This window comes from Alosa pseudoharengus, unplaced genomic scaffold (assembly GCF_046254945.1).
Source record: "Alosa pseudoharengus isolate Yale_2024_CS ecotype anadromous, Long Island Sound unplaced genomic scaffold, YU_APseudo_1.1 YU_APseudo_1.1_scf_1, whole genome shotgun sequence".
In the NCBI taxonomy this organism is placed as follows: Eukaryota; Metazoa; Chordata; class Actinopteri; order Clupeiformes; family Clupeidae; genus Alosa; species Alosa pseudoharengus.
The window spans coordinates 8,879,866-8,906,831 of record NW_027468564.1 but is presented as its reverse complement, the minus strand read 5'-3'; the positions used below and the strand labels follow the sequence as shown (position 1 = coordinate 8,906,831).

The following is a 26,966-nucleotide window of genomic DNA, read 5'->3' as shown; positions in this document are numbered from 1 at the left end:
TAGTTAGAAGTCCTCTCAACTTCCATCTTTATTACAGGATTGTGGTTGATGGTGTGGCATAAATAAATTTCTTATATGTATACAATTGTCCACTTATAACATTACAAATCTTTCAGGTGTGTGTATGTGTATGTATGTGTGTAAATGTTCACTTCAGTTCTGTTCATCTTTATTTACCATTTTACCCAGGTACAAATACATGTACATTGGAAGTCTTGTCGGGTCTCACTGTCATGTGTATGTGTGTCTGTGTGTGTGTGTGTGTGTGTGTGTATGTATGTGTATGTGATTTGGCATGGGAATGATCTGCGAAAGATCACTTGATTGTGTTGATTTATCGGTGCACATTGTATCCCTTACATTTATCCATCTCTGCAATATTTTGTCTTTATTTCTGTTGTTATGCAGACTTGCTGAATGCAAACTCTCAGAGAAGTCCTGTGGAATTGTGGCTGCTGTTCTACAGTCACCAAACTCCCTGATAGAGCTGGACCTGAGTCACAACGACCTGGGGGATTCTGGAGTTCAGCTTCTCTCTAAGGGACTGTCTAGTCCTAACTGCAAACTGCAGACATTAGGGTTGGTGTTATGTCTTTGTAAAGGATTATTATTAGGACTACTGTGGCACATTATGGTTTGGTTGGTGTTTTATATGTGTCTTAAGGCCTGTCCACACTAAGTCCAATATCTAATTATCTATATATATAATCCCGTGTATATATAATCCCGTCCCGTGGTGGAGAGCAGGGGCGTCACTAGACCTTATTCACTGGGGCACGTGCCTTAGTAAAAGTCTCCAGTGCCCCAGTAAAATTGCTGCTCTCGCTGGAAACGGCATTCATGAGCGCATCCGTGCCTGCTTTAGTCATGAGCCTGTCACTTACCAGCCAATAAAATAAACAAAGAAAAAAGAAAGGGCCCATAATAGCCAATCAGGAAATAGCACCTCTGTAGCTGGGTAAGATTGAACGCAACAACCAATTAAAATCTTTCACATGATTCTTCCGAGTGTTTCGTTGTACAGTGGAAACCGCTGGATCACTTTGAGCGCAGAATAAGTCGTCCCCTGTTTTAATGTTACAACAAATTCACAACTTGTTTAACAGAAAAAAGTGGATCGCTGTTAGAGAATGTTGCCCACATAATTAGCATCTGATTTTCAATGCTTAGCGTCATTGTAGCCTAAATTTAGCAACAGTTTACCAGCTTGTGCTCTCTCCCTCACACACACACGCACACCATGCGTAGGCTGCATGCACACATGCAGAGAATTAATGATTTAGCCTACTTACTGTAGAGAGAGTCCTGTAAAAGTAGCCTATACTTTTTGTGAAGCTGTCTTACTGTAAAACTAAACATAGCCTTCTGATAAACTATTCAGAGATGGACATCAGAAAATTCTTCCTGAACAGAGGCAGAAGGAGAGGAACAGTGAGGAGAGATGAGGAGGACGAGGGAGTATGATAATTGTCCACATTAACGGTAACATTAACATTTATGTTGGTAGCCAGTGCTGTGATTTGATCTATGGTTTAATGGCAAACATTTGGCAAGCATTTGGAAATTATCACCAAAAGTCAGTATGAAGGCTTTAGTAGGCTATTTAAGCTACAAAGAACAGCAGTATTGCCAGGATGACTATAGGACTGGGAGGGAAGTATATCTCAATTTTGACTAAAAATAAGCTTCCCTTGTGTTAGTAGGAAAGCCTATTAAATTCATGCAGTGAGTATAGGCCTACTAATGCCTTTGTGTTTGAATGTTGCTGGATAGTGGCTGCTACAACAATTGAGGGAGAGAGTGCTAGTCCTACAGTATGACAGTGACAATAATGATTTTGATGCTTGTAGCCTACCCGTAGGCTAGCCATTTATTTCATATTGCGCGCACATTTTTTTATGTATTGGGAGTTGGGGGCCTGTGCCCCAGCAAAGCTCTAGGTCTAGAATCGCCCCTGGTGGAGAGGCTGATGTTCCGGCTGGAGTAAAAGGCAGCGACGATGCAGCTCGATTAGTTTCCAGTGCTTGAACTCTGGAATCCATGTTGATGATGGAGGAATGGATGTTGGACAGAAGTGCCAGGATATCGTCGGCTTTTCCCGCCGCGCTGGTTGCTGCTGCAGACGCGGGGGCGCGGACCTTCTTGCTCGGTGGGGCGACAGCGGAGGCTGGAGTCTGGCCTGCGGGCGTGCAATTCTTCCTTTTCTCCGTAGCCTTCCTCGGCAGGATCTGTGGATACTGGGCCGGGTGCAGGGTCAACACGGCAAAAAGCTCTTTGTGGGAAGCGCCGACCGGAGTGGGAATGTTGTGCTCGTACAAGGCCTCGAGGAGACGGGGAAGCGGCCACTCGCTTAAAGAGGTGGTTTGTTTACTAGCCAGGCGAGAGCTTCGGCGTTTGGCATTCTCGTCTCCGATCGGCTCCTCTACCTCGGTGGCTTGAGGCGGTTGGGTATCCAGGATGCAATCAGCTGACCAGTGATCATCCCCCTCGATGTTTGCCATAACGAGAAAGGTGAGCACAAATGACAGTATAAACTTAGCTCTCATGAAGACGCGTAGGCTCTATAGCAGAGTGGCTTGCAAAGGGAACGGCAATCCCAGCCATGTTAGAGCAGCTTAAAAGTAGGGCCTAAATGCCTCTCAGCCAATGACGAGCTAAGGGTACTCTCAGCTGACAGGCCAGCTGACAGCTTAGCTTGACTCCGTGGCCTGCCAGAACTAACGCTGTGCTCAATTTGTTGTTTGTTCCGTTTAATTGTCTAAAGAAAGACAGGCTATCCACAAACGTGAATAGTGGTCGGTCGCGAACGATCTAGTTCGTTCGAACGGGTCTTTAACTCATTGAGTGCCAAAAACGTAATATTACGTTTTTCCTTCCCATGCGTTGAGTGCCAAAAACGTAATATTACGTTTTTAGCTTTTTTTAAAAATTACGAAACTAGACACTCTAATACACCTTATATGTGATTTTGGGAACTCTGTGATGAATAGAAATGAACTATATGACGATCGTGAAACTCATGAAAACGGAGAATCTGGACATTTTATCTGGACATTTTATCATAACTCGGTTGCCGCTTTGGGTCGAATCAGTGACGCATGCACGTCAGGTCAAAACCAGGCCATTTTCGTGGGTCTATCACGAGGTGGCAGTCTCGCCAGGTCTCACTCATCACTTCCCGGAATGTTTACACGAGAAAGTAACAGGCAACACTTCATATTTCATGAAAGACGTTTATCTCCATTTCTAGAAAAAAACAGCGATTTTGATGAAAACTAGCCACTGTTTAGCTTGGGATTTCTCAGGAACAGAGGCGTGTAGAAATACACGGTTTGCACGCACTGAGAGCTTAAAGTTTCACCTTTTAATCGAGCTATTGTACGTGTTCATAGCTATAACACAGAATGTGCTGTGGCTGTACACAAATCATCAGCAATGGTCTAGATTGCTGGCACTCTAGGACAAAGCTCCCGAAAACAGCTTGGCATTCAATGAGTTAAAATGAACGACCTGAACTAGTTTGCCTTTCCAGTTCTTGTTCGTTCTTTCGTTCGTCGCTCAATCACACTGCTGTGAATGCCTATGGCCCAGCTTCCTTAAGGCGAGAGCCAAACCAATCGTATGCTGTTGTCCGTATTGTTTCTAAAACGTTCTCATCGAATTAGCCAATGAGGGGCATGAAAGCATAGCAACCGTTTCCATGAAAATAAACAAATGGGCTAGTGAGACTAGTGGGAAAGCATACGATAAAAAATAACGATAATGGTTTACATTAACAATTCTATTTTGCATTTCAATATTGGCATTTACATTTAAATATCTGTCTAATGGTAAATGCATGCTATCTTTGTATTTTTGTGTCATGCCAGGTTAATAAATCTCTCTTCAATCTGTCTCGTTCGTTCGTTCGTTCTCACGCCAAGACCAGGGGCGCAGCTACCCATTTTTTGAGGGGTATGCAACAACAAATTGCCCCCCCCCCCAAAAAAAAAACCCACACAAACGACTAAAGTAAAACAAAAGAACAAAAGAAATTCTGCCAATTTGAACTTGAAGTATTGTTAAACGGTGCATTGTCACTTTAAGAGAGTCTAAACGGTTCTCATAACATCCTTTTGCCAGCTGTTGCTCACAAAGGATAAGGCTGATCCAACTCTAGCCTTTGTTTTCCACATTATCAGCACAATAGTAAGCTATTAATATTAGGATTGTTAGGAAATGGAAACATGTAATGAGTTGTAGCTAGCGTGACATTTCTGTTTGCAGTTTGCCATTAAAAGTTCAGTATGAGCATGGTAGCCACCTAGCTATCTTAATTGAATAGGTTATGTTTCAATCGACATATGCTTAGCAAACGCTAGTTAACATGAATATTTGCAAGCCTCCAAGCACAGACGCCACACTTTAAATCCTACCTGTTGCTTTTCACCATCCACTTATTATGCGAAGCAGCGGTCATATAGGTTTAGTCAGATTTTTTTTTTCTTTTTTTCTTTTTCGCATGTCCAAATTTCCGTCAAGGATTCCCGGAACACTGAAAGACCAGGGTACACAAAACTTGGTAGGCATGTAGCCCCACATGGATAGCATGGAACCATCGTTTTTTGTTTTGATCTGTAGCCCCCCCGCTGGACTTGACCCCCCGAAAGGAGGGTAGGGCAGACACAGTTTTCTGTGAATATCTCGAGAACCGTAAGGTTTAGGAGGACCATTTTTTTTTTGTATGTTGATCTCAAGGGGCCATGTCAACCCATTCCATAACCACTCATTTCATGTATAGCGCCACCTAGTTAAACACAAAAAAGTAAAAATGAGGTGTTGTAATCGCAGGTATCTGTGACCTAACATAGTCAAAATTGCACGAAATTGGAAGTGTAGGATCATTATGACACCCTCCGAATGCATGCCAAGTTTTGTGAACTTTTGTTAATGAGGGGCCTTACAATAAAATCATTTACGTACATTTATTGCCCGTACACCAACAAGGATTCCCGGAACACTGAAAGACCGGGGTACACGAAACTTGGTGGGCATGTAACCCCACATGGATAGCATGGAACCATCATTTTTCGTTTTGATCTGAATATCTTGAGAACCGTAGGGCCTAGGATGACCATTTTTTTCCGTATGTTTGCCTCCAGGGGTCATCTTAACCCATTCCATATGCACACATGTGCATAAACAGATACACACACACACATACATTCACAGTAATCATACGTATGACACATACTCACACAGTAGACATATACGCTTGCATGCACAGGCACATACGCAGGCACACACACAAGCACGCACACACACACACACACACACACACTCACACACACACACACCCACACACATAACATAAACATAACACAAACAATCAAGAATTTCTCAGAATTATGAACAGGCAAGATGGAGGTGTGGTTGTAAAATGAATTTTACATGTGAAATCTATGAACTAATCATGTTTTGGTACTTGTTGTCTAGCAGATACCAGTGAGAATTGAGTGTGGATAATGCAATTTAGTGAGACAGAATCATATAGGCCTTTCAGCGTGATTTCTTTTTGTGGAAAAAATGTGCTGGACTGGGCGGCGGTCATATTTTGTACCGCTCTGCGGTACATCTAGTTTCAGTACACTTATTGCACAGTTGTATGTACATACATTTTATGTCTTCTACATAATGTTCTGAATAGCGTGGGGCGGACCTAATTTGCATAAAATGCCAGAGGGACCCTTTTTGGGGAGACACACTGAGAGAAAGATCTGTGATGCAGCGTGATAAGCGCATTTTACACAGAAATGTAAAAATATTAACTTTTAAGTTTAGTTACTACATTGGATTTGTAAAAAATGTGTTGAAGATATTTTAATGATTGATGCGACACACACAGTTGTCCAATCAAAGATTTTATGCTGAAGCGGGAATCAGCCAAACACAAAGACACCATTACACAAGGGAAGTCAATAAAACAAGCACGATACACGAACAGGATAGTCACATACAATTCACCGGGTAAAACACATGAGGTACAACGTAAAGAAAGACTACACAAGCTAACACATACATGACACGGTAAACGCAATTACACTCATTACACAAACCAGCATTCACACACATTGCATTCTGGGAGGCTAGCACTCAGTCCAAAAGACACCGACATTACAATATGTTATTTTAAGAGCGCATTGTCGACAGTCATATTGGCGGAAGAGATGCATTGAAGATACATACAAGATCTGGTTTTAGCTCCTTTGGTAACAAGCTGCCAACGAGGTACATTGAGAAAGTCTACAAGCTTGCTGTGTTAATACAATGTGGTTGCGGCAAGCAGCTGTTATAAGTGTTGTTTTACTGTCAGTTTTCACAGGATTATGGTCGACGATGGAATAAAGATCACCCTGTTTTTTACTGAACATTGTGTATCTGCGCGCTAATGGGGAGCTACAACTACGTTGTGTGTTTTGGAGGGTACCTCTAAAAGTTAGTGAAAATATAGTTCAGCCCCCGACTCACACAAGTCTCAAGTCAAGGCAAAAGGCACATGTGAAGCACATTTGAAGATGCACTGTTAGCAGATGTAAGCAGCCCTTAGCTACAGGATAAATATCCTTTGGATTTGTCGTTTTTTTATTCAGTTATTCAATATTATTGGGATAAGTGTTGTTTTTTTCAGGCTATATGTTACATGATAACCACTTATCAGTCAATAATGAAAGTAAATAACTATGTAGAAATGTTTTGTTGTTGACTATGAGACCACAGTGAAGTTAGTGTCACTTTGCCTATGAGTTAAAATAATAGACAAAGTGCAGATGCATGTAGGCTATACTCTGCTAGTCACAAACAGGTTTTAGTAAAGATTTAGTGGAATCCCTGTTACATAGGTTCTTGTGTGCAAACAGATTCTTTCAAATGCGCCGCTGACTATCAAAATACCATGTGCTGTTTGAAGTTGCGCTTTTTGCTCTGTTAAAGGGTATGACAGATGTTATTCTCATTGGTTTAAAGGATGTTACGCCCAAAACACACCCATGACTGATTAAGAAACATAAGAACAACCCTTTTGTGCCAAGCACCCAGCGTTTGATCACAAAAGCACAGCATTATATTAGTGAATCTGGACTGGCCACGCCTTTAATGTCTATAAATGTTATGACTCTGACCATCCGTTTCTGATCGCCAAAATAGGGCCCAAAACCACACACATTTGCACGCAATCCGATTAGTTGATATAGATGCACAAAATTCACTCTGTGTTTTATTCTGACAGGAGAAAATGGGATATTATTTGTCTAAACCATCACCTCCCCCTGATCCCAGTAAGTATCCAATAAATTCTACACATAAGTGCACACACATACATGTATTGTAGATACAAACCATGTTCCATCTGATTGGTCTTTGTGTCTTCTAGTGATGGAAGCTGGCTGGTGTGAAATCAACTGGGGGAAAGTCTAATGTATCATCTTTTCTGTCTGTCAAATTTTGATCTTTAATGTGAATTTGTTGAGAAATGGATCACAACATATTCTGCAACATTCCTAAATATTCATAACCTGGCCCTAGCCAGATGAATTTCGCTCCGCCTAGCTCCACTCATCCATCTGGAACCGATCCATTGAAGTGTTGCTTCAGAAGGCTGGACCTAATCAAAAAATGCTTGCATATGATTGAATAAGCCACTTGTCCGTCATCTATTGACGTGCTACTTCAACCACTCACATCGAAGCCAACCCGTGACGCTGATAACAGTCTCACAGTCGCTTCTACGCTATGTCACATCTATGAAACTCCCGCCCTGCGTCCTGATTGGCTAAACCATAAAGTTGGTTGGAGAAATCACTCTCAATGGAAGAGGTTCCAGATGGATGTGAGTGAAGCTAGGCGGAGCTAAGCGGAACGACATTCATCTGGCTAGGGCCAGGTTAAAATATTCAGACAGTTGAACTGAATCTTCCATGAACATATTATGTATGTTTTTATTGTATATAGTCAAAACAATGAGATGAAGAAGAATCTGAGGAAACTTCAACTCAAGAATCCTGCTGTTGAGCATCTCCGCATCCTTGTGATTGGCCCTGTTGGAGCCGGAAAGTCCAGCTTCATCCAGTCTGTAAAGGGCATATTTCTGGACAAGATGATCAACACAGCTTGCAAAGTGGCAACTGGTTACCACAGCTTTACTAAGACAGTGAGACTGTTTCTGTGTATTCATTATGAACGCATCAGTGTTGCATTATTATAATGGTTGAGTTAAATGAAAGGTGGCTAGAAATACATTTTATATAGCAGGAATTAGCAAAATACTCAACTGCCTTGCAAGGTTATTATTCCAATGTGTTATTAGAATACAACCAACAAATTTGAAGATGAACGTGGAAGGAATCTGCCATTTGTCATCAGTGATGTCATGGGACTGGAGAATGGAAGGGATTCTGGAGTGCAGCCTAGCGACATCATCAGTGCCTTAAAAGGTCACATTCCAGAGGGCTACACGGTACAACTACAGGGCAACCACTTAAAAAAGGCACAATGATTTACATTATATTAATATTAACTCATTGAATGCCAAGCTGTTTTCGGGAGCTTTCTCCTAGAGTGCCAGCAATCTAGACCATTGCTGATGATTTGTGTACAGCCACAGCATATTCTGTGTTATAGCTATGAACACGTACAATACATCGATTAAAAGGTGAGACTTTAAGCTCTCAGTGCGTGCAAACCGTGTATTTCTACACGCCTCCGTTCCTGAGAAATCCCAAGCTAAACAGTGGCTAGTTTTCATCAAAATCACTGTTTTTTTTCTAGAAATGGAGATATAACGTCTTTCATGAAATATGAAGTGTTGCCTGTTACTTACTTCTGGAAACATTCCGGGAAGTGATCAGCGAGACCTGGCGAGACTGCCACCTAGTGATAGACCCATGAAAATGGCCTGGTTTTGACCTGACGTACATGCGTCACTGCCAGCCATAAGCTCACACAGCCCTCCTCTGAGAGCTCTACGTCCACATCGCCACCTGCAGGCCATCAGAGGGAAAGACACGCAAGAGCACAGAGCAAATGCCAGCAACAAAAGTAGGCGTGACAGACCCAGCACAGACGAGCAGGGCCCTTACAGTAAAGTGTAAACCATTGTTGTGTCAGGTAGCTAGCATCTCCACCACTGAAATGATGATTTGTGTTTGCACTCATGGTAATCAGTGCTTTAGTAGAATGGACTTCTCTGCTTGGTTAATTTAAGATTTTTTTTTTCATAAGGCTTCATGATTATTCTAATGATCAGGGAAATTGGAATGGTTATTCCATGATAATGATATGTGTCCAGTATACAACATGGGGAAAAAGTGTGTGTGCTCCCTGTTAAAACATCACAGCCATAAAACACACAAAGCGATCACAAAGCGATACTGCCTCACCTTATGTAGGTTGTTCACACACACACACCCAGTCCAGTACAAATGCTAAACCACAATCTGCATCATGCACCGCTTTCTGTCTGTGAAAGTCAAACTGTTTTTGCAAGCTAGCTGATGATGACACCCAGTAGCCTACAGTACATAGTGGTATAAACACAGATCTCTTCTCATAAAGGTAGGATAAACACAACTAATAACCTCTAATGCTTTGCCCTAATGCTTCTAATGCTTTGCATCTTCTCTCCATTACTAATTGTGTGCACTGTATGGTTCAGCCCCAGGATTCAAACTAGCAGCACCTCATTTGAATGACAGCCAGCCGCTCACACAGCCCTCCTCTGAGAGCTCCACACCCCCACCTACAGGCCATCGTAGTATCAGCGTCAGGCACAGTGTAAACTAATCGTTGTGTCAGGTAGGGCCCTACCAGTAGTAGCATCAGTGCAAACAAATAGTTGTGTCAGGTAGCTAGAACCACTGAAATGCTGAGCTGTGTTTTCACTCATGGTTTTAGGGATTCAGTGTTTTAGTAGAATAGACCTTTCTGCTTGGTTGTTTTAAGAATTCTTATTTTTATAAAGCTTAGTGATTATTCTAATGAACAGGGACATTGGAAAGACAATTATACTGTATGTGTATTCAACATGGGGAAAACAATGTGTGTACCCTGTTAACATATCAGCCATAAAACACTGTCACAAACCCACAGGCCTACTAGCTCATCTTATGTTCACATCTTATGTCCTGTACAAACACTAAACCACACGCTGTTTCATGCCAGCCATCATTTCCTGTGAAAGTCAAACTCATTTTGCAAGCCTTTCTGTGAAAGTCAAACTCTTTTTGCAAGCTTGCTGATGATCATATCCAGTAGCCTACACAGAGATATAAACGCAGAGCTCCTCTTCTCATAAAGGTAGGACAAACACAACTAATAACCTCTCTAATACAGTGTTCTTTCCATTTGTGCTAGCATGAACAAAATTATCAATATGTAGGCTATGTCATAAGAAGTGAGAAGGTTGTAAAGACAACAATGGTATCATTTACTGTCCTAGTTTCTGTTTTTTTTTCTGCACAAACCTAGTTTGCATTCTGCTCAGACCTAGCTTGTGTTGCAATGATTATTGTTGATTGTGAGTGGTATTGAGCCCTGGTCCTCTTGCCATCATGTCAAGTATAAAACCAATGACTGTGTTAGGTCATCTAGTTTGTCTTGATACCAAGATCTTCATCCTAGCTGTAGAACTGAGTTAAGGAAAGTCAGTTCTACAGCTCAACCACATTCACCTGTGGATCAATGTTTTTTATTATTATTATTATTATTATTATTATTATTATTATTATTTAATATACATTATTATTGTTATTATTCATATATATATATATATATATATATATATATATATATATATATAAATTAATTGATTCATTCATTCATTCAAAGTAATCATGGTGATTAATGTGTTAATGTGTTTGATAGCAGCATGGTGGTCATTTTGTTGTGAGTCTTTGATCTTCATTATCAGAAATATATATCTCATATACTAAATGTTTACTAATTGATTACGTGAATGAAGTGATGAGAAAAGTCAGTGAGTGAGAGACACACCAGGAATGTTCAGAGTGCAGGTCAGCATGTAAGGAAGACCCGTCAGACAGAGGGACACCAGCCATAAGCCCAGACAGCCCATTAGGCCCTAGCAGTGGTGTAGTCTAGTTAGCTGTAGTGGGTATACTGTGGTTTAGTCTAGTTAGCTGTAGTGGGTATATTGAGATGTAGTCTAGTTAGCTGTAGTGGGTATACTGTGGTGTAGTCTAGTTAGCTGTAGTGGGTATATTGATATGTAGTCTAGTTAGCTGTAGTGGGTATACTGTGGTTTAGTCTAGTTAGCTGTAGTGGGTATATTGAGATGTAGTCTAGTTAGCTGTAGTGGGTATACTGTGGTGTAGTCTAGTTAGCTGTAGTGGGTATATTGAGATGTAGTCTAGTTAGCTGTAGTGGGTATACTGTGGTTTAGTCTAGTTAGCTGTAGTGGGTATATTGAGATGTAGTAAGGGAGGTCAGCAGTGGACAGACAGAGGGACACCAGCCATAAGCCCAGACAGCCCATTAAGCCCTAGCAGGGCCCTAACAGTGGCCCACAGACTAGGAGGGCCCTTTAGTAGCATCGGTGTGTGCTAATAGTTTTGTACAAAGTAGGACACATACAACAATAGCAATAAGCTCTTCTATGTGAAATGCAGCTTTCGTATAATGTAAAGAAATGCAGCTTTCGTAATGTAAACTAGATGTACCGCAGAGCGGTACAAAATATGACCGCCGCCCAGTCCAGCACATTTTTTCCACAAAAAGAAATCACGCTGAAAGGCCTATATGATTCTAACTGTCTCACTAAATTGCATTATCCACACTCAATTCTCACTGGTATCTGCTAGACCAGGGGTTCCCAAAGTGGGGAGTCGCGGGACGGCGAGGGGTGGGTCGCGAAATGATTTCCATAAATCAAATAAATTTGGAAAAAAAAAAATTCTGAAAAATTATGACTGGATAAGATCACCATTCACTGTAACCACCGCAAGTCATCTGTCAGCAGGCATGGAGGACGCACTGGTTGAGCTGTCATGTGACTGCACTTTAAAGACAGATTTTAATTCCAAGACGCTTGCTGAGTTCTGGATTTCAGTCGAGAGGGAATATCCACAGCTATCCAAGGCCGCGATGGACGTACTGACGCCGTTCTTTGCACTGACATATATTAAAAACAAATACAGATCGCGTCTAAATGTGGAGGATGATCTCCGTGTGGCCGTCTCCACAATTAAACCAAGAATGGACTTGCTGTGTTCCGCGCATAGGGCGCATCCATCTCATTAGATGAGATTAACGCTGAAACGTAGTTGACAAAATGTAAATTTGCGCAGCAACAATGTATATGTTTACAACAGTTTGTGGATATTACCCTGACTGAGATATTCTTCTGTTAAAGCAACACCAAATAATTTTTTGTACATTAAAATATTGTTTCCAAAATCATCAAGTCGTAACAGGGTGAACGGCACTTCTGCATTCTCTTCGCGACCCTCTATCGGCTATAACCGCACTATGCAAGTTTGCCAGATCGGGTAGCGGATCTGTAGTTCGATGGAATGAGACATAAGAAACTACAAATTTGACTTGCTTCTGATGTCGCAATACATTATACTTTCATAAAATCATGCAACGTACTCTACCGTTATTTCCAAAGGCAGTGCTGGATAAACAAGCGTGCGTGCGACAGGAAAAGTGCTTTGGTGTTGCTTTAAAATGGAAATTAAAGTAATGTTTCAAAGTTAAGTTTGCACATGACAGCAATAAGGTGAACTCATGGATATTATTTTTTGACTAAGGTATTCTGCTTTTATCATATAGTAAATTTCTATATGTAAAATCATAACAGGCTGCTCTGTTCTTTTGTGTTGTCGTTAAGCCCGTGTTTGGATAAGCCTAGTGCGTACGGCCAGTGCGCACATTTTATTTTATTTTTTGAGTCACATCCAGGGATAGTGGGGGTCGCCAGTCTCTGGCACGGTTATTTTGGGGGTCGCGGGTTGAAAAGTTTGGGAACCCCTGTGCTAGACAACACGTACCAAAACATGATTAGTTCATAGATTTCACATGTAAAATTAATTTTATACAACCCCACCTCCATCTTGCCTGTTCATAATTCTGAGAAATTCTTGATTGTTTGTGTTATGTTTATGTTATGTGTGTGGGTGTGTGTGTGTGTGAGTGTGTGTATGTGTGGGTGTGTGTGTGTGTGTGTGTGTGTGTGCTTGTGTGTGTGCCTGCGTATGTGCCTGTGCATGCAAGCGTACATATGTCTACTGTGTGAGTATGTGTCATACGTATGATTACTGTGAATGTATGTGTGTGTGTGTGTGTGTATCTGTTTGTGCACATGTGTGCACATGAAATGGGTTAACATGACCCCTGGAGGCAAACATACAGAAAAAAATGGTCATCCTAGGCCCTAAAGTTCTCAAGATATTCACAGAGAACTGTGTCTGCCCTACCCTTCTTTCGGGGGGTCCAGTCCAGCGGGGGGGCTACAGATCAAAACGAAAAATGACAGTTCCATGCTATCCATGTGGGGGTACATGCCCACCAAGTTTCGTGTACCCCGGTCTTTCAGTGTCCCGGGACTCATTGACGGAAATTTGGGCATGCGAAAAAGAAAAAAAAAAAAAAAAATCTGACTAAACCTATATGACCGCCGCTTCGCTGCGCGGCGGTCATAATAAGGTAGCTAGAATTTGCCCCACTGAAATGCTGAGCTGTGTGTTTTTTTAAATAGTGTTAGATACGAGACTGAACTTCACCTTGGTTGATAGAAGAATTCTTATTTTCATTAAGCTTTATGAATGTTTGCATTAAAGGGAAATCGGAATAACTATGTGTGGTGTTCAGCGTTCAACATGGGAGAGAGTGTGTGCGTTCCCTGTACAAATATTACAGCCATTAAACATGGTCACAAAGCAATATTGGCCCATTTTATGTGTTTTGTTCCCACGAGCACTTATCCGATCCTGCACCCACACTAAACCACACGCTGCTTTGTGTCAGTCACCACTTCCTGTCTATGAAAGTCAAACTGTTTCTGCAAGCTGCTGATAAGCATATAAACATCCTCTCCTCACAAAGTAGGACACATACAACAATAGCAATAAGCTCTTCTATGTGAAATGCAGCTTTCGTATAATATACAATATATAATACCGTGGCAATACTTCTAAAGACAACAATGTTATCATAATGGCCTAGCTTTTCTCCACAGCCAAATCTAGATGTGGTTAATAAGTATATGTTGATTTGTATAAAATGCCTGAGTTAACTTAATAGTAAAATACACCTACTGTAGAACCTTGCCCAACTGATGATGACCTCTTGAAGAGCTCTTTTTCTAATTGTGTGTGTGTGTGTGTGTGTGTTTGTGTTTGAGTAAAATATTGTTGATGTGAAGGTATATATAGTGAACATATTTGTTCTGCTTTAAGTAGCCTCCTTTAGTAACACATCAGCCTACACATGCACACACACAGATGAGGATGAGGATGAGGTGTTGCGGGGGCAGGTGAGGAAGTGGAGGTGTTTCGGGGGCAGGTGAGCAAGAGGAAGTGGAGGTGTTGAGGGGGCAGGTGAGGAAGAGGAGGTGTTGGGGGGGCAGGTGAGGAAGATGAGGTGTTGGGGGGGCAGGTGAGGAAGAGGAGGTGTTGGGTGGGGGCATGCAGGTGAGTCATGCAGTCATTCTTGGATGACTTTATCAATCTGAACCAATCTCCAATTACCCGTCTCAGGATTTGTTTAGCCTTATCATGAAGAACCCCATCCTCATTTACATGTAAACCCTTATCATGAAGAACCCCATCCTCATTTACATGTAAACCCTTGTCATGAAGAACTCATCATAATTTACATTCAGAAGTGATCAGGTAGATCAGATCCAGAATTTAGCATTTTTTTCTCCAGACATTCTGTCCGTGTTTTTGTTTGTTTGTTCGTTTCTGCTCGGCAACTACACATGATACCGGTCATTTTCTGGCTGGTAATGTAAACACTGACACACACAAACACAAACTTTTTGATGTAATTAACAAGTCTTAAATTGGAAAAAAAAAGTTGTTAGAGTAATCTGCTTTGATATTCACCATTTCTCATTTTACTCTGTGACACAGGGAGAAATGGCGTGGCTATTTAAAAAAAAGATTACTCTGCCTTCTCCATGTGAGTACATGTACACACACACACACACACACACACACACACACAATGATAATAATAATAAGAAGCAGAAGGATAAGAAAAAGAAGAAGAAGAACAACAATAACAATAATAAGGAGATACATTTTTTAACATTATGTTTCATGCAGTGATGGAAAAAGATTGGAGAGAAATCAAATGGGGGTAAGCAAAGCATCAGTGCATTTCCCTTAGCAATCATCAATCATTGATATGTCCTATGTGTGGAACATGAGTAATTTCGCTGATAAAAGCAAATCATATCCTAAACCGTTTTCTAAAATCAATCACTGATGTCTTCTGTTAGTGGAACCGAAATAATTTAGCTGATATGGAACATTTGTTTGAGACAGAGACAAAGAGAAGGAACTTAAAGCACTGAAAAGCAAAGTGCAGGAACTTCAACTCGGCAGTCCAGATGTCCAACATCTGCGGATCCTCATGTACGGACCACCCGGAGCCGGGAAGTCCAGCTTCGTCAACACCATCGACAGCATCTTTCAGGACCGCATGACCAGTGCAGCCACTGTAGATGCAGCAACTGATGTCAGCTTCACAAAGATGGTAAGACAGTTTCCTCATTGCAGTTTCTTACTATAGATCTCTAAAGTTTAAGACGAAGTCTTTATGAAGACCAACGGGTATCGAGACCGAGTGCAGACTAAGACCAAAGCAGGGCGAGACCAAGTCCAGACTAAGACCAAAGCAGGGATAGACCAAGTTAAAACCAAGTCCAGACTAAGACCAAAGCAGTGCAAGACCAAATCCAGACTAAGACCAAAGCAGGGCGAGACCAAGTCCAGACTAAGACCAAAGCAGAGCAAGACCAAGTCCAGACTAAAGCAGAGCGAGACCAAGTCCAGACAAAGACCAAAGCAGGGCGAGACCAAATCCAGACTAAGACCAAAACAGGGATAGACCAAGTTAAAACCAAGTCCAGACTAAGACCAAAGCAGTGCAAGACCAAATCCAGACTAAGACCAAAGCAGGGCGAGACCAAGTCAAAACCATGTCCAGATTAAGACCAAAGCAGGGCAAGACCATGTGAAAACCATGTCCAGACTAAGACTAAAGCAGAGCGAGACCAAGTCCAGACTAAGACCAAAGCAGTGCAAGACCAAGTCCAGACTAAGACCAAAGCAGAGCAAGACTAAGTCCAGACTAAAGCAGAGCGAGACCAAGTCCAGACTAAGACCAAAGCAGGGCGAGACCAAATCCAGACTAAGACCAAAACAGGGATAGACCAAGTTAAAACCAAGTCCAGACTAAGACCAAAGCAGTGCAAGACCAAATCCAGACTAAGACCAAAGCAGGGCGAGACCAAGTCAAAACCATGTCCAGATTAAGACCAAAGCAGGGCAAGACCATGTGAAAACCATGTCCAGACTAAGACTAAAACAGAGCGAGACCAAGTCCAGACTAAAACCAAAGCAGTGCAAGACCAAATCCAGACTAAGACCAAAGCAGTGCGAGAACATGTCAAAACCAAGTCCAGACTAAGACCAAAGCAGTGCAAGACCAAGAACAGACCAAAGCAGGGCGAGACCAAGTCCAGACTAAGACCAAAGCAGGGCGAGACCAAATCCAGACTAAGACCAAAGCAGGGCGAGACCAGGTCAAAACCATGTCCAGATTAAGACCAAAGCAGGGCGAGACCAAGTCCAGAAATGAGGCTATTGACATGACTTATTATGAAATGTGAAACAGAGGCACCATATTGGGGCTCAGCTATGGCTAAAATCTATATCATGGTATAACTTCAACTATGATAACAATAAACAATCACAGTACAGTACATACGTCTTTCTTAACTTTTCAGTACACTGTAAAACTCATTGAATGCCAAGCTGTTTTCGGGAGCTTTGTCCTAGAGTGCCAGCAATCTAGACCATTGTTGATGATTTTTGTACAGCCACAGCATATTCTGTGTTATAGCTATGAACACATACAATGGCTCGTTTAAAAGGTGAGACTTTAAGCTCTCGGTGGGTGCAAACCGTGTATTTCTACATGCCTCTGTTCCTGAGAAATCCCAAGCTAAACAGTGGCTAGTTTTCATCAAAATCGCTGTCTTTTTCTAGAAATGGAGATATAACCTCTTTCATGAAATATGAAGTGTTGCCTGTTACTTACTTGTGTAAACTTTCCGGGAAGTGATCAGCGAGACCTGGCAAGACTGCCACCTCGTGATAGACCCACGAAAATGGCCTGGTTTTGACCTGATGTGCATGCGTCACTGATTCAACCCAAAGCGGCAACCGAGTTATGATAAAATGTCCAGATAAAATGTCCAGATTGTACGTTTTCATGAGTTTTCGATCGTCATATATTTAATTTCCATTAATCACAGAGTTCCCAAAATCACATATAAGGTGTGTTAGAGTGTCTAGTTTCGTAATTTAAAAAAAGCTAAAAATGTAATATTACGTTTTTGGCACTCAACGCATGTTTTGGCACTCAATGAGATAAACAGCCTCTATCAAATTACACCTTGTTGGTTGAATGTTATACATCCAATCATAGTACTGCATCATCTTAAAGGTTTGTTATGAGTGGTCCTGCCTGGTCTTGAAATAAAGAAAAATTCAGAGACAAGAGCGAGACCATGGTAAAGGGGATTCGAGACCAATATTGACTACAACACTTCTGCTATATTCAATTCCCCAGAGCCCTATTAGAAATTCTCTGTTTACCTTTACTGCATCAAACACTTGACTTTGACTAAGTCGTTGTTAGGAGATTCACGGCCATCAAGTTGTTCGACAATTCTTAACTTTGTTCACTTCACTGTGTGTTACACATAGAGAACACAGAAAGAAGAAATGCATTCCATTAATCAGATTACTTGTTTACATGGTACCTTTTCTGGCAAAACCACCTCTCTCAATCGATTTAAAATTGGAACGAATTTAGTGAATGAGTGAGAGTGGGGTTGGTAAATAAGTTCAAAAATGCATAAGGTGTGATGTAGAATGTGTACTATGATTATGATTAGCTTGTTTGTTTGTTTGTTTGTTTAGTTTCAAATCCAAAAAAACAAAAACAAATGAGATGTGATTTTTTACACAATGATTATGATAACTTTTTTGTTTGTTTGTTTAGTTTCAAATCCATAAAATCAGAAAAGGTAAATCTGGACAACTGCCATTTGTCATCTGTGATGTCATGGGATTGGAATCTGGTGACTCTGGAGGGGTGCATCCTGAAGACCTTATGAAAACCTTAAAAGGTCACGTTAAAAATGGCTACAAGGTAACAACACCCCCTTAAAGGACACATTCATAATGGCTACAAGTTAACAACACACCTTTAAAGGCCACATTATACTGTAGATGTGGCCTTGGTTACAAGATAACACATGATTGGCACGATGTATTCACATGTTGACTTTTTCACCGCGGAAGGGGCAAGATATGTGGCGTTACAAACTAACCCCATGCATTTCTATAGAGGATTTTTTCAGTGCTGTGTCTCCTCATTAGAAAGTCTCTGTTTTAAGTCAATTGATGCTACTTTCTTTCTACCCTGCAGTTGAACCCTAGAAGCCCCATATCAGACAGCGATCCACACTACAACAGCTGTCCCTCTCTGGGTGACAGAATCCACTGCCTCGTAGGCATCGTCCCCGCTGACAAGGTGTCTCTGATAGACGATGACTTCTTCAAGAAGATGAGGGAGATAAGAATAAAAGCCAGTGAGCTGAGTAAGTAGCTATCAAACTAATGTTTTCTTCAAATGCATGTATTAATTAATACAGACAAGGCCCTCTCAACCGTCCAAGAGGCTGTGTTGTGCTTCTGTGTCGAATCGACGGTGTAGCCCCACAGAGCCCCTCTGGGTCTCCATGTACCCCCTTCCAAGGGGCCTATACGCTGTTGCTTGACGAGCACCTCCAAAAATTGCAACTTTGTGTCAGTGCGACGTATATTGCAAGGACTGTGATTGGAATTTACCCTGTGTGTTGATACCCAGCTGCTTCAAACAGCCAACTGTGGGTAGTAACAACAGGCTAGTTTGCTGACATAAGAAATGTTTTGATTACAATGACAGGATTATCTGATTGTAGTGTGTTTATCTGTCAGTAACATTTTGAAATCAGCACTTTGACAGCAAGCAGTACTTTTTGGGCAGTTGTGGGCCATTTGCCAGCTAACATAACATAAACTGGGTGGCAGACACCTTGCAAATAGCCTCAGACTTACAGTATTGACTGTGTTTATTTATAGATACACTTTTACAAAATGTAAACAAGAAAAGGCCCAACAAATAACATTAATAATTCAGCACTGCAGTCGCAATGTTCAGTTTGCCATTTTGATTACTGTTTTGGTGGTGAGCGATGCAGAGACAGGAGGCGCAGAAGGTTCAAAAGGTTCACACCATCGTCAAGGCAGCGGCGCAGTCACTGCGTGGAGTCAGCGCAGAACCGTAAAACAGCATCACAATAAACTGTTATATCTATTATTACACGCATAATCAGTCAGCGCAGAACCGTAAAACAGCATCACGATATACTGTAATATCTATTATTATGACCGCCGCACAGTCTTTTGTGGAGATATTCACAAAAGACTGTGTCTGCCCTACCCTACTTTCGGGGGTCCAGTCCAGCGGGGGGGCTACAGATCAAAAAACGAAAAACGATGATTCCATCCTATCCATGTGGGGCTACATGCCCACCAAGTTTTGTGTACCCTGGTCTTTCAGTGTCACGGAAATCCTTGAGGGAAAATTGGCCATGCGGAAAAAAAAAAAAGATCTGGAAGAATCCTCAAACATATTGAATTCATATGCATATGCACTGCATTTTTAAGAGCATACTGTTGTGAATATCATGGACATTGAACAATAGACATAGCTGAATTGCCCCTCTTAAAGGCCAGCTCGGTAATGATGACAGAACATTCTGGGAACTCTGAACTTGAGTAGTCTGACCACATGGCACAGTTCAGTGATTGCCAGTGTGAGTAGGCGGTTGTGTCTCTTATGCTATGTCCAATTTTATGTGTGCGTTTTAAGTAAAAAATAAATAAATTTAAAAACACACCCAAACCACCCAAATTCACTGAAGCACATCACCTGGTTGGAGAATAAAGGAGAATCAATTTGCTGGACAGCTGGGCTGCAATATCTGTTATACTACTGGGTGAGCACAATTGCAAGACCACAGAGATCGGGTTTCAACAGAGTTTAATGTCTGACAAACTAAACGGAAGCCCACAGGCTTTACTTCAGAGAAGTCTTTCAGTCAAAAAGTCATAACACACAGAAGATCCATCCAATAGAGGAATAAACAAAGAAACAGAAGTCCCGGTACAATTCACAAGAGTAGATGCAGGAGGAGGGCCAGTAGTTCAAAAATCCAAGGCAAATAATAGGTAATCCTTACAGACCGGGTCGATAGCACAGTAGCAGGCAGCACAGGCGTAGAATCCACAGGAGCAGAGTAACCACCATCCACGAGGGCGAAAACCATGACTGAGCATAGAATAGCAGACAACAGGGACTTAAGAAGGCCACACCAAACGAGCCACAGGTGAGCCTCATGATCAGTCACAGGGTCTCCCCGGGTGATCTCCAGGGGCTTGAGCCTTCTGGCGGCATCTCCTGGCAGACCGAGGTGTGACAATATCAGTGATTATATACTATCTACCCTACAGCTAATGTCCATTTCGGACCATGAACTCAATCTGTTTTCTGTTGCAGAAATCCCTGAGGTCGCAGTGCTGACGAAAATAGACATGGCATGTCCTGAGGTGCACAAGGACATCACACTTGTCTACAGAAGCAAGAAGATCAAGGAGAATGTGAGCTTTCCACTCAGAAATGTCCATATGTGTCAGATTACATTCTTCATAGTGTTGCTCTAAACTAAAAACATTACGGATTTGATGGTTGTAGTAATTGCCTTTATTTTAGTTTCTGGCTACCTGACTCCCTTGCTTAATATAAAGGTTTCAAATAATCAAGTTTGAAAATTTAAATTTCACAAGTCATCCTCTCTGAACATTTGGTTCTCAGGTGCTCCGATGCCAAACACATGGAAAACCCCAAATATGTGTGTCTGTGTCTCTAATTGTTTTTACACTACAGGCCTTTGATATTTTATGCATTTTGGTGAACAAGCCTTTCAGCCAGATTATACTGTGCTCTGCGAACCATGCTCTTTACTCTTACAGGGGTCAGATTTATTTATCTAGTATCAAAATGCCCCCTTTGCAGGGCCTCATTTGACCATCTGGGTAGTTATTTGTTGTGTTTGGTGTTGTTGAGATATCCCTTGAGATATTACAATGTTGCATTGTATTTCTGTCATAAAGTGACGTGAGAAAAATATCTACATCAATATATTTACAATTTTTATATTTATGTAAATATATTAAAAAATATAGTGACATATGCAATATTTATATGATCATATTTCCACATGAAAGCAATTAAGTGTTGTGACCCACTGCGCCCCCTGCAGGCTATGTGTAGTCAGCCACAGTGCTATAGTGGTGTAATAGCAAATCTGACAATTAATATTTCAGGAAACAAATAGTTTTTGATCACTTTGACATCATCTTGGACAGTGTTTTTTCTTCAAACTCAAAAAAATTACAGGAAGGGCTGGGATATGTCTAGACCAGGGGTTTTCAAACTTTTTGTGTGTGTGGACCACTATTTGTAATGAAGAATTTTCGCGGACCACCTCATAATACCCTTAATAAAATGTCTATCCACAGCCCTACCTGAATTAATCTGCACCTCTTAATAGGCCTACTAGCACTAAAACTAGGCCTATAACTGGGCATCATCACATCAGTAGGCTATCGTAAAAGCACCAATATGTTTAAAAAAAAAAAAAGTTTTTTAATACTTCAAAATAGCATTTGATAAATTAACCTTACATTTTTCAGTAGCCATAATATGAAGTGTGTAGATTTAAACAAAATCTAGGTTGGTTCTTAGCGTGAGCTTTTACTGCCCAAGAAATTGGAACCGTGCTCGGAGTTTGAATTCTTGTCGTGAAATAAAAAATTCCACTGGAGCTCCAAGCGGTTTTGACTCTTCGAGTCACTGTACATAGCTAATTTAAATACACTGGGGTGGGTTGTTTGCGTTTCTTTAGGAATCCGCTGTCTTGGTTTGTATAGAAATTAATATTAATTGACGCATAGGCTACTCGTAAAAGGCGGGTACAACAGGCTTGTTAAAAGAAAGTTTACTGCACACAACGGCTGCCACGTATTTAATTTATTTATTTACTCAAGCGCCCGATGGCATAATCAAGTTCATTTCAATAACGTATTTCTTAACAATATATTATTAAATGTATAACGTTACCATAATAAGAACATCTGTCTGTCTGAGAGCGAGAGAGAGATAGAGAAGGGGGAGAGAGCGACAGAGAAAGAGAATAAGTTTTCTTTTCACCCTCCTTTTTTTATACCTTTATGAGGAATCTGGCCCGACTCACTGTCAATCTCCTCATTATTAGTAGAACTAGAGTTAACATCTGCCTCTTTTCTCTTCAGAGAACCTGTTGCCATCCACCGATCCATGTTGTGGTTCTAACCAGTTCTTCTAACCGTTAGCGCTTAGCGGCACTGCACTTGAACGTCACAGCCTAGTGCCACTAGCCTTTTAGTCACACAATAATCACACAATAACTTTACTATTTAATTTACATTTAAATTTGATATGAATATACATATTCTTAGAATATATGTTAGCATTTCCTGGTAAAATAAAGGTTTAAAAAATATATATATTTTTTTTTTTTTTTGCTTTTCCATGGACCACCTGCAGTACCCTCACGGACCACTACCCTCGCGGACCACAGTTTGGGAATGACTGGTCTAGACAACCACCTTATCTGGTTTATAAATTGTGATGCAATAATGTGCCAATAATTATTTTTCCATGTCCAACTTGTCCTATAACACTATTTTTGCCCATTATTCAGAATATTGTATAAGAAAATTGTTTATTTAGCTGCAGAGATACACTAATTACTCTGTTAGAGTTAAGCAATTTTCTTTCACCTCGTCAGCAGACTTAACCAAATTTCCATTACGAACTAACCCCATACAACTAACCCCTGTCTGCAGTCATGAGAAAGTCTCTGGAGAAGTACACAAGGTACACACTCGAGTTCAACTCTACATTCTAGATCCTTCAATTCTCCATCATCACAAAGTTTCAAAGGTGTTCATACCATATTTAAGAAGCAATGAATGTTTGAAGCTGGGCTGAAAGGCATGTTTTGTAAAATGCAAAGAATTGAAACTCCAAATGGGCTTTCAAAACTGATACAGATATTTGTGATTTCCTCCTTGGAATTTATTTATCAAAACATTCAGAGAGGGTGACCACATGTTTCTCTAGTCTATGAGAAGTGATTAGTGATTTGATATGGAAGTAGCATGTGTGTGTATGTGTGTGTGTGTGTGTGTGTGTGTGTGTGTGTCTTTAGATGCAGATCTTCAGTAATAAATTTGGAGTTCCCATGACCAACATCTTCCCGGTGAAAAACTACCATGAAGAGGGCAGTCTCAAACTTGATTTGAATGTGCTGATGCTGTCTGCACTAATTAACATCCTGAACTTCGCCAACGACCACGTAGGAGTGATGGCTGACTCTGAAGACAACTGAGCGAGTTCAGTCAGAACCAGAGACAAGAGCAGTATAAGGCAAAATCACTGTTTCATTACTTATAAGAAGGATAATGCATAATGCTATAATGAGCTGCTGATCTTATTTCATATCAGAATGTACTGGACAGATAAATAGTTCATGATTAATTGATATAAATGGCAACATTTACATTCCAGGCAATTCCCATCTAAACTGTACTGTGCTTATTGTTAATTCTATTTCCATAAAAAATTAACTCAGAGGAAATCTTAAGACAGAACTTCTTCTGCTTCTTCTTCTTTTCCATTTTTACAGTATATTTGAAATGTGTGGTTCATTTGTTATTCCAAGAAATTCCAAATCTCTTCTACGCATTTATTACATGATATGTGTTTTAATCTTCTTGTTTTTTATGTGTGTGTGGGTGAGAAATTAATTGAATCTTATATGAATAAACATATGTAATTACATTTTAAGATTGTCTAACTTATGTTTACACTCATCCTTAAGCACATATAACACTGCCTGGTGAAATGATACCCCTATCATGTTAACCCTATGACGCAATAGTTGTCTACTGTTAGCTGCCTTTGTTTGTCTCAGAAGGGTTTCCATGGTGGCTTAGCCAGGCTTGGAATTTCCAAATGCACAGAAGGCTGAAGTGGCGCCCAGTGTCAGACATTGAAGCACGGAGACCTTGTGAAAATGCCTCAAGCACTGTTGCATGTCTGAGAATTTGGCTGTCATTCGTTTGGTGTCCAGATCAAGTCCTGTGAATATCTTTTGCTTTTGAGTGTCAATGTCTACCAAAAAATATATACTGTAAATGAAAATGAACACAAAAGAAAAACATGAATAATCTTGTCTGTAATGATAATAATAATGTTCTATATTTCTAACTAGTCAGCAAATAAATGAGCAAACGGCTTCAAAACAAGGATTTTTCTCTGGCAGAAATTTACATATGTACAAGCATATCATCTAAAACTCTTGTTCTTTACGTGATTCATATCTAAACGTAACTTGCTATGTGTTATGGATAATGTAGCATTACTAAATGTAACCTTTTAAACAAGAAATTAGCTTAACAATGAAAATTAAAATTGAAATTAGCCTACATCAAAATAACGAATAATACATATATGTATTTCATTAAACATATTCAAATCAGTAATTCAAATTTAAACTCAAAGTGCTTAACACCCCTAACAATAAACATTAAGTTGCAACAAATATATATATTTTTGTGACCGTTTCATGTGCTGTGATAATCCTGCTTTTTTTTACTGGTAGTCATAGCAGATGCCTTGTATCTGTTGATGGTTAAGATATGACATATTTGCAGCTCAATCTGTTCATTTCTTTTGACCATAGGCCTACTTGTCAGAAGTCCTCTCTTATTGTCTGAGCCCTGCAGACTGTTCTGTGCTGTTACAAACAGATATATCATCCTGCAACTTTTTGAAGAAACCAGAATAATAGGGAAGGAGGTGGCTTTATCAGATATGGCATGTGACATGACTACTATGATTATGTTTGACTTAGAGTATATACAGACCACAACAATACATAACCGAGATTATAGTAATATAACAGTAATATGATAATTAGAACAACATTATAAAAGGTGGAGATTATCTGGGTGGACACATGGTCTTCAATTGGGCAACGTAGTCTGAGAAAACAAGGTGTTGTGGACCGGATTAAATAGTCGGTGAATTAACAATAAGAGAAAACTGCGCTGAAAACGTTGTGGCATTTCTTTGTCTGTGTGTGTGGATGTGTGTGTGGTTGGAGGGTCATGTAAGTGTGTTTTATGCCTTATAGTTGGGGGCCTTAAGTAGATCATTTCTAAAAGCGCCAAATTTGGGACATATGTATAGTAAGGTTCATTATATTCAGATTTTAACCTTAGTGGGGAATTTTTAGGGATTTGCTAAATTATACAATTTTGGAAAGACTATATTATAAGGACTCAATGTTTACACTCAATGTGTAAAGAAAATCAATGTTTGCATTTGCTCAGGGGCCGGTTCCCCAAAACATTCTTATCGCTAAGTAGTTCTTAACCTATTCCTTTACCTCTCTCTTAACGTTATGGCACGATTCCCGACACGTTCGTACGCTAAGTATACTGTAAGTCACACGTTCGTAAGGTTGGTCTGGACCATTCGTAAGCTCTCTCTTACGAATGGTCTCTTACTTAGATGTGACGTGATCAGGTAAAAGGTTTGGAACAAAAACGGCAATGCTGCCTTGCAATTGTTGGACTTTTATTTTGACAAGTTGTCGTCGTTCTGTCTTCCACATTCATGAAAGGTTTGGTATGAATTTTGAGTCATGTCTCATGAAACAGTCATGAATGCTTTATGTGCAGTTTATGAAAGCTGCTATGAATGTGTTATGAACTCACCCGTCAAATAAAGTGTTGGCCTAAGATCTATAAATGGGTAAGCATGGTGGTGTCCAGTAAGCGACCAACTAGGCCTATGGCAGCGATCCAACGTGTCCTTGTATTGAATCAAAAACGCCGTGTCCATGTCGCTCCATAGCTCTTTTTTGCTGCTGTTGCACAAGTTATTCCGAAAGCTGGACAATGGTGTCACCTTGTGCAAGCTCACCTCGTCCAGCAAAACTTCAAGTTCCTCTGACAAGAAGCTTGGTGCCCTTTTTTATGTTGCTTCCCCACCATACTGTAGCCTATCTAAATCTCTCTCTGTTCATTGTAGATAGGTTGCTTTTTATTGAAAACATTAACCAATGGCAATCTTTTTTTTATTTGAACCTTGAATTTCCCCTGGGGATCAATAAAGTATCGATCTATCTATCTATCTATCTATCTATCTATCTATCAATACCGCATTAAACAGAAGTAACTGCAGCTGCTTGCCAATCAATTATAATTGTAAAGTACCTTACCATTAATATAAAAGTGTATTACATCATTTTAAGAAGTAGTTAAATCCATGTCAAGAAGCGGCACAAGTGGCACAACGGGATAAGGAGGGTGGATGATTAGCGAGGGATAGGCCTACCCGGTTAGTCTACCCGTCACCACATATCGTGTGAACATATTACTGACAATTTGATAATTTAGTTAATAGTTTATATTTTACTGATAACTTAAACTATGTTAAAATAAATGTTACTG

General features: G+C 40.5%; 1 protein-coding gene across 3 annotated transcripts; it reads left to right on the top strand.

Annotated features, from left to right (window-relative positions):
- Window positions 1–412: 412 nt before the first annotated feature.
- Window positions 413–24,238, top strand: LOC143136815 (interferon-induced protein 44-like). 3 transcript variants are annotated; one of them, XM_076297490.1, is made up of 13 exons: window positions 413–579; window positions 1,382–2,511; window positions 7,265–7,313; window positions 7,409–7,453; window positions 7,987–8,185; window positions 8,342–8,491; window positions 15,129–15,177; window positions 15,324–15,357; window positions 15,546–15,756; window positions 18,295–18,444; window positions 18,724–18,895; window positions 20,899–20,999; window positions 23,654–24,238. In XM_076297490.1, the coding sequence occupies exons 5-13, from the start codon at window positions 8,000–8,002 to the stop codon at window positions 23,831–23,833; spliced, it is 1,233 nt and encodes a 410-aa protein (XP_076153605.1). In that variant the 5' UTR covers window positions 413–579; window positions 1,382–2,511; window positions 7,265–7,313; window positions 7,409–7,453; window positions 7,987–7,999; the 3' UTR covers window positions 23,834–24,238. The 3 variants fall into 3 exon arrangements, with proteins under 3 accessions (XP_076153605.1, XP_076153612.1, XP_076153619.1); XM_076297497.1 differs by lacking the exon at window positions 1,382–2,511; XM_076297504.1 differs by lacking the exons at window positions 413–579; window positions 1,382–2,511; window positions 7,265–7,313; window positions 7,409–7,453 and adding an exon at window positions 7,774–7,864.
- Window positions 24,239–26,966: the final 2,728 nt, after the last annotated feature.

What these genes read in the sequence shown, in the direction of transcription:
- LOC143136815 (XM_076297497.1), top strand. Translation starts at nt 8,000, where the DNA reads ATGAAGAAGAATCTGAGGAAACTTCAACTCAAGAATCCTGCTGTTGAG. An exon ending in ACATTCCAGAGGGCTACACG is followed by an intron (nt 8,492 to 15,128) that starts GTACAACTACAG and finishes TCTGTGACACAG; the next exon opens with GGAGAAATGGCGTGGCTATT. An exon ending in GCAAGAAGATCAAGGAGAAT is followed by an intron (nt 21,000 to 23,653) that starts GTGAGCTTTCCA and finishes GTGTGTCTTTAG; the next exon opens with ATGCAGATCTTCAGTAATAA.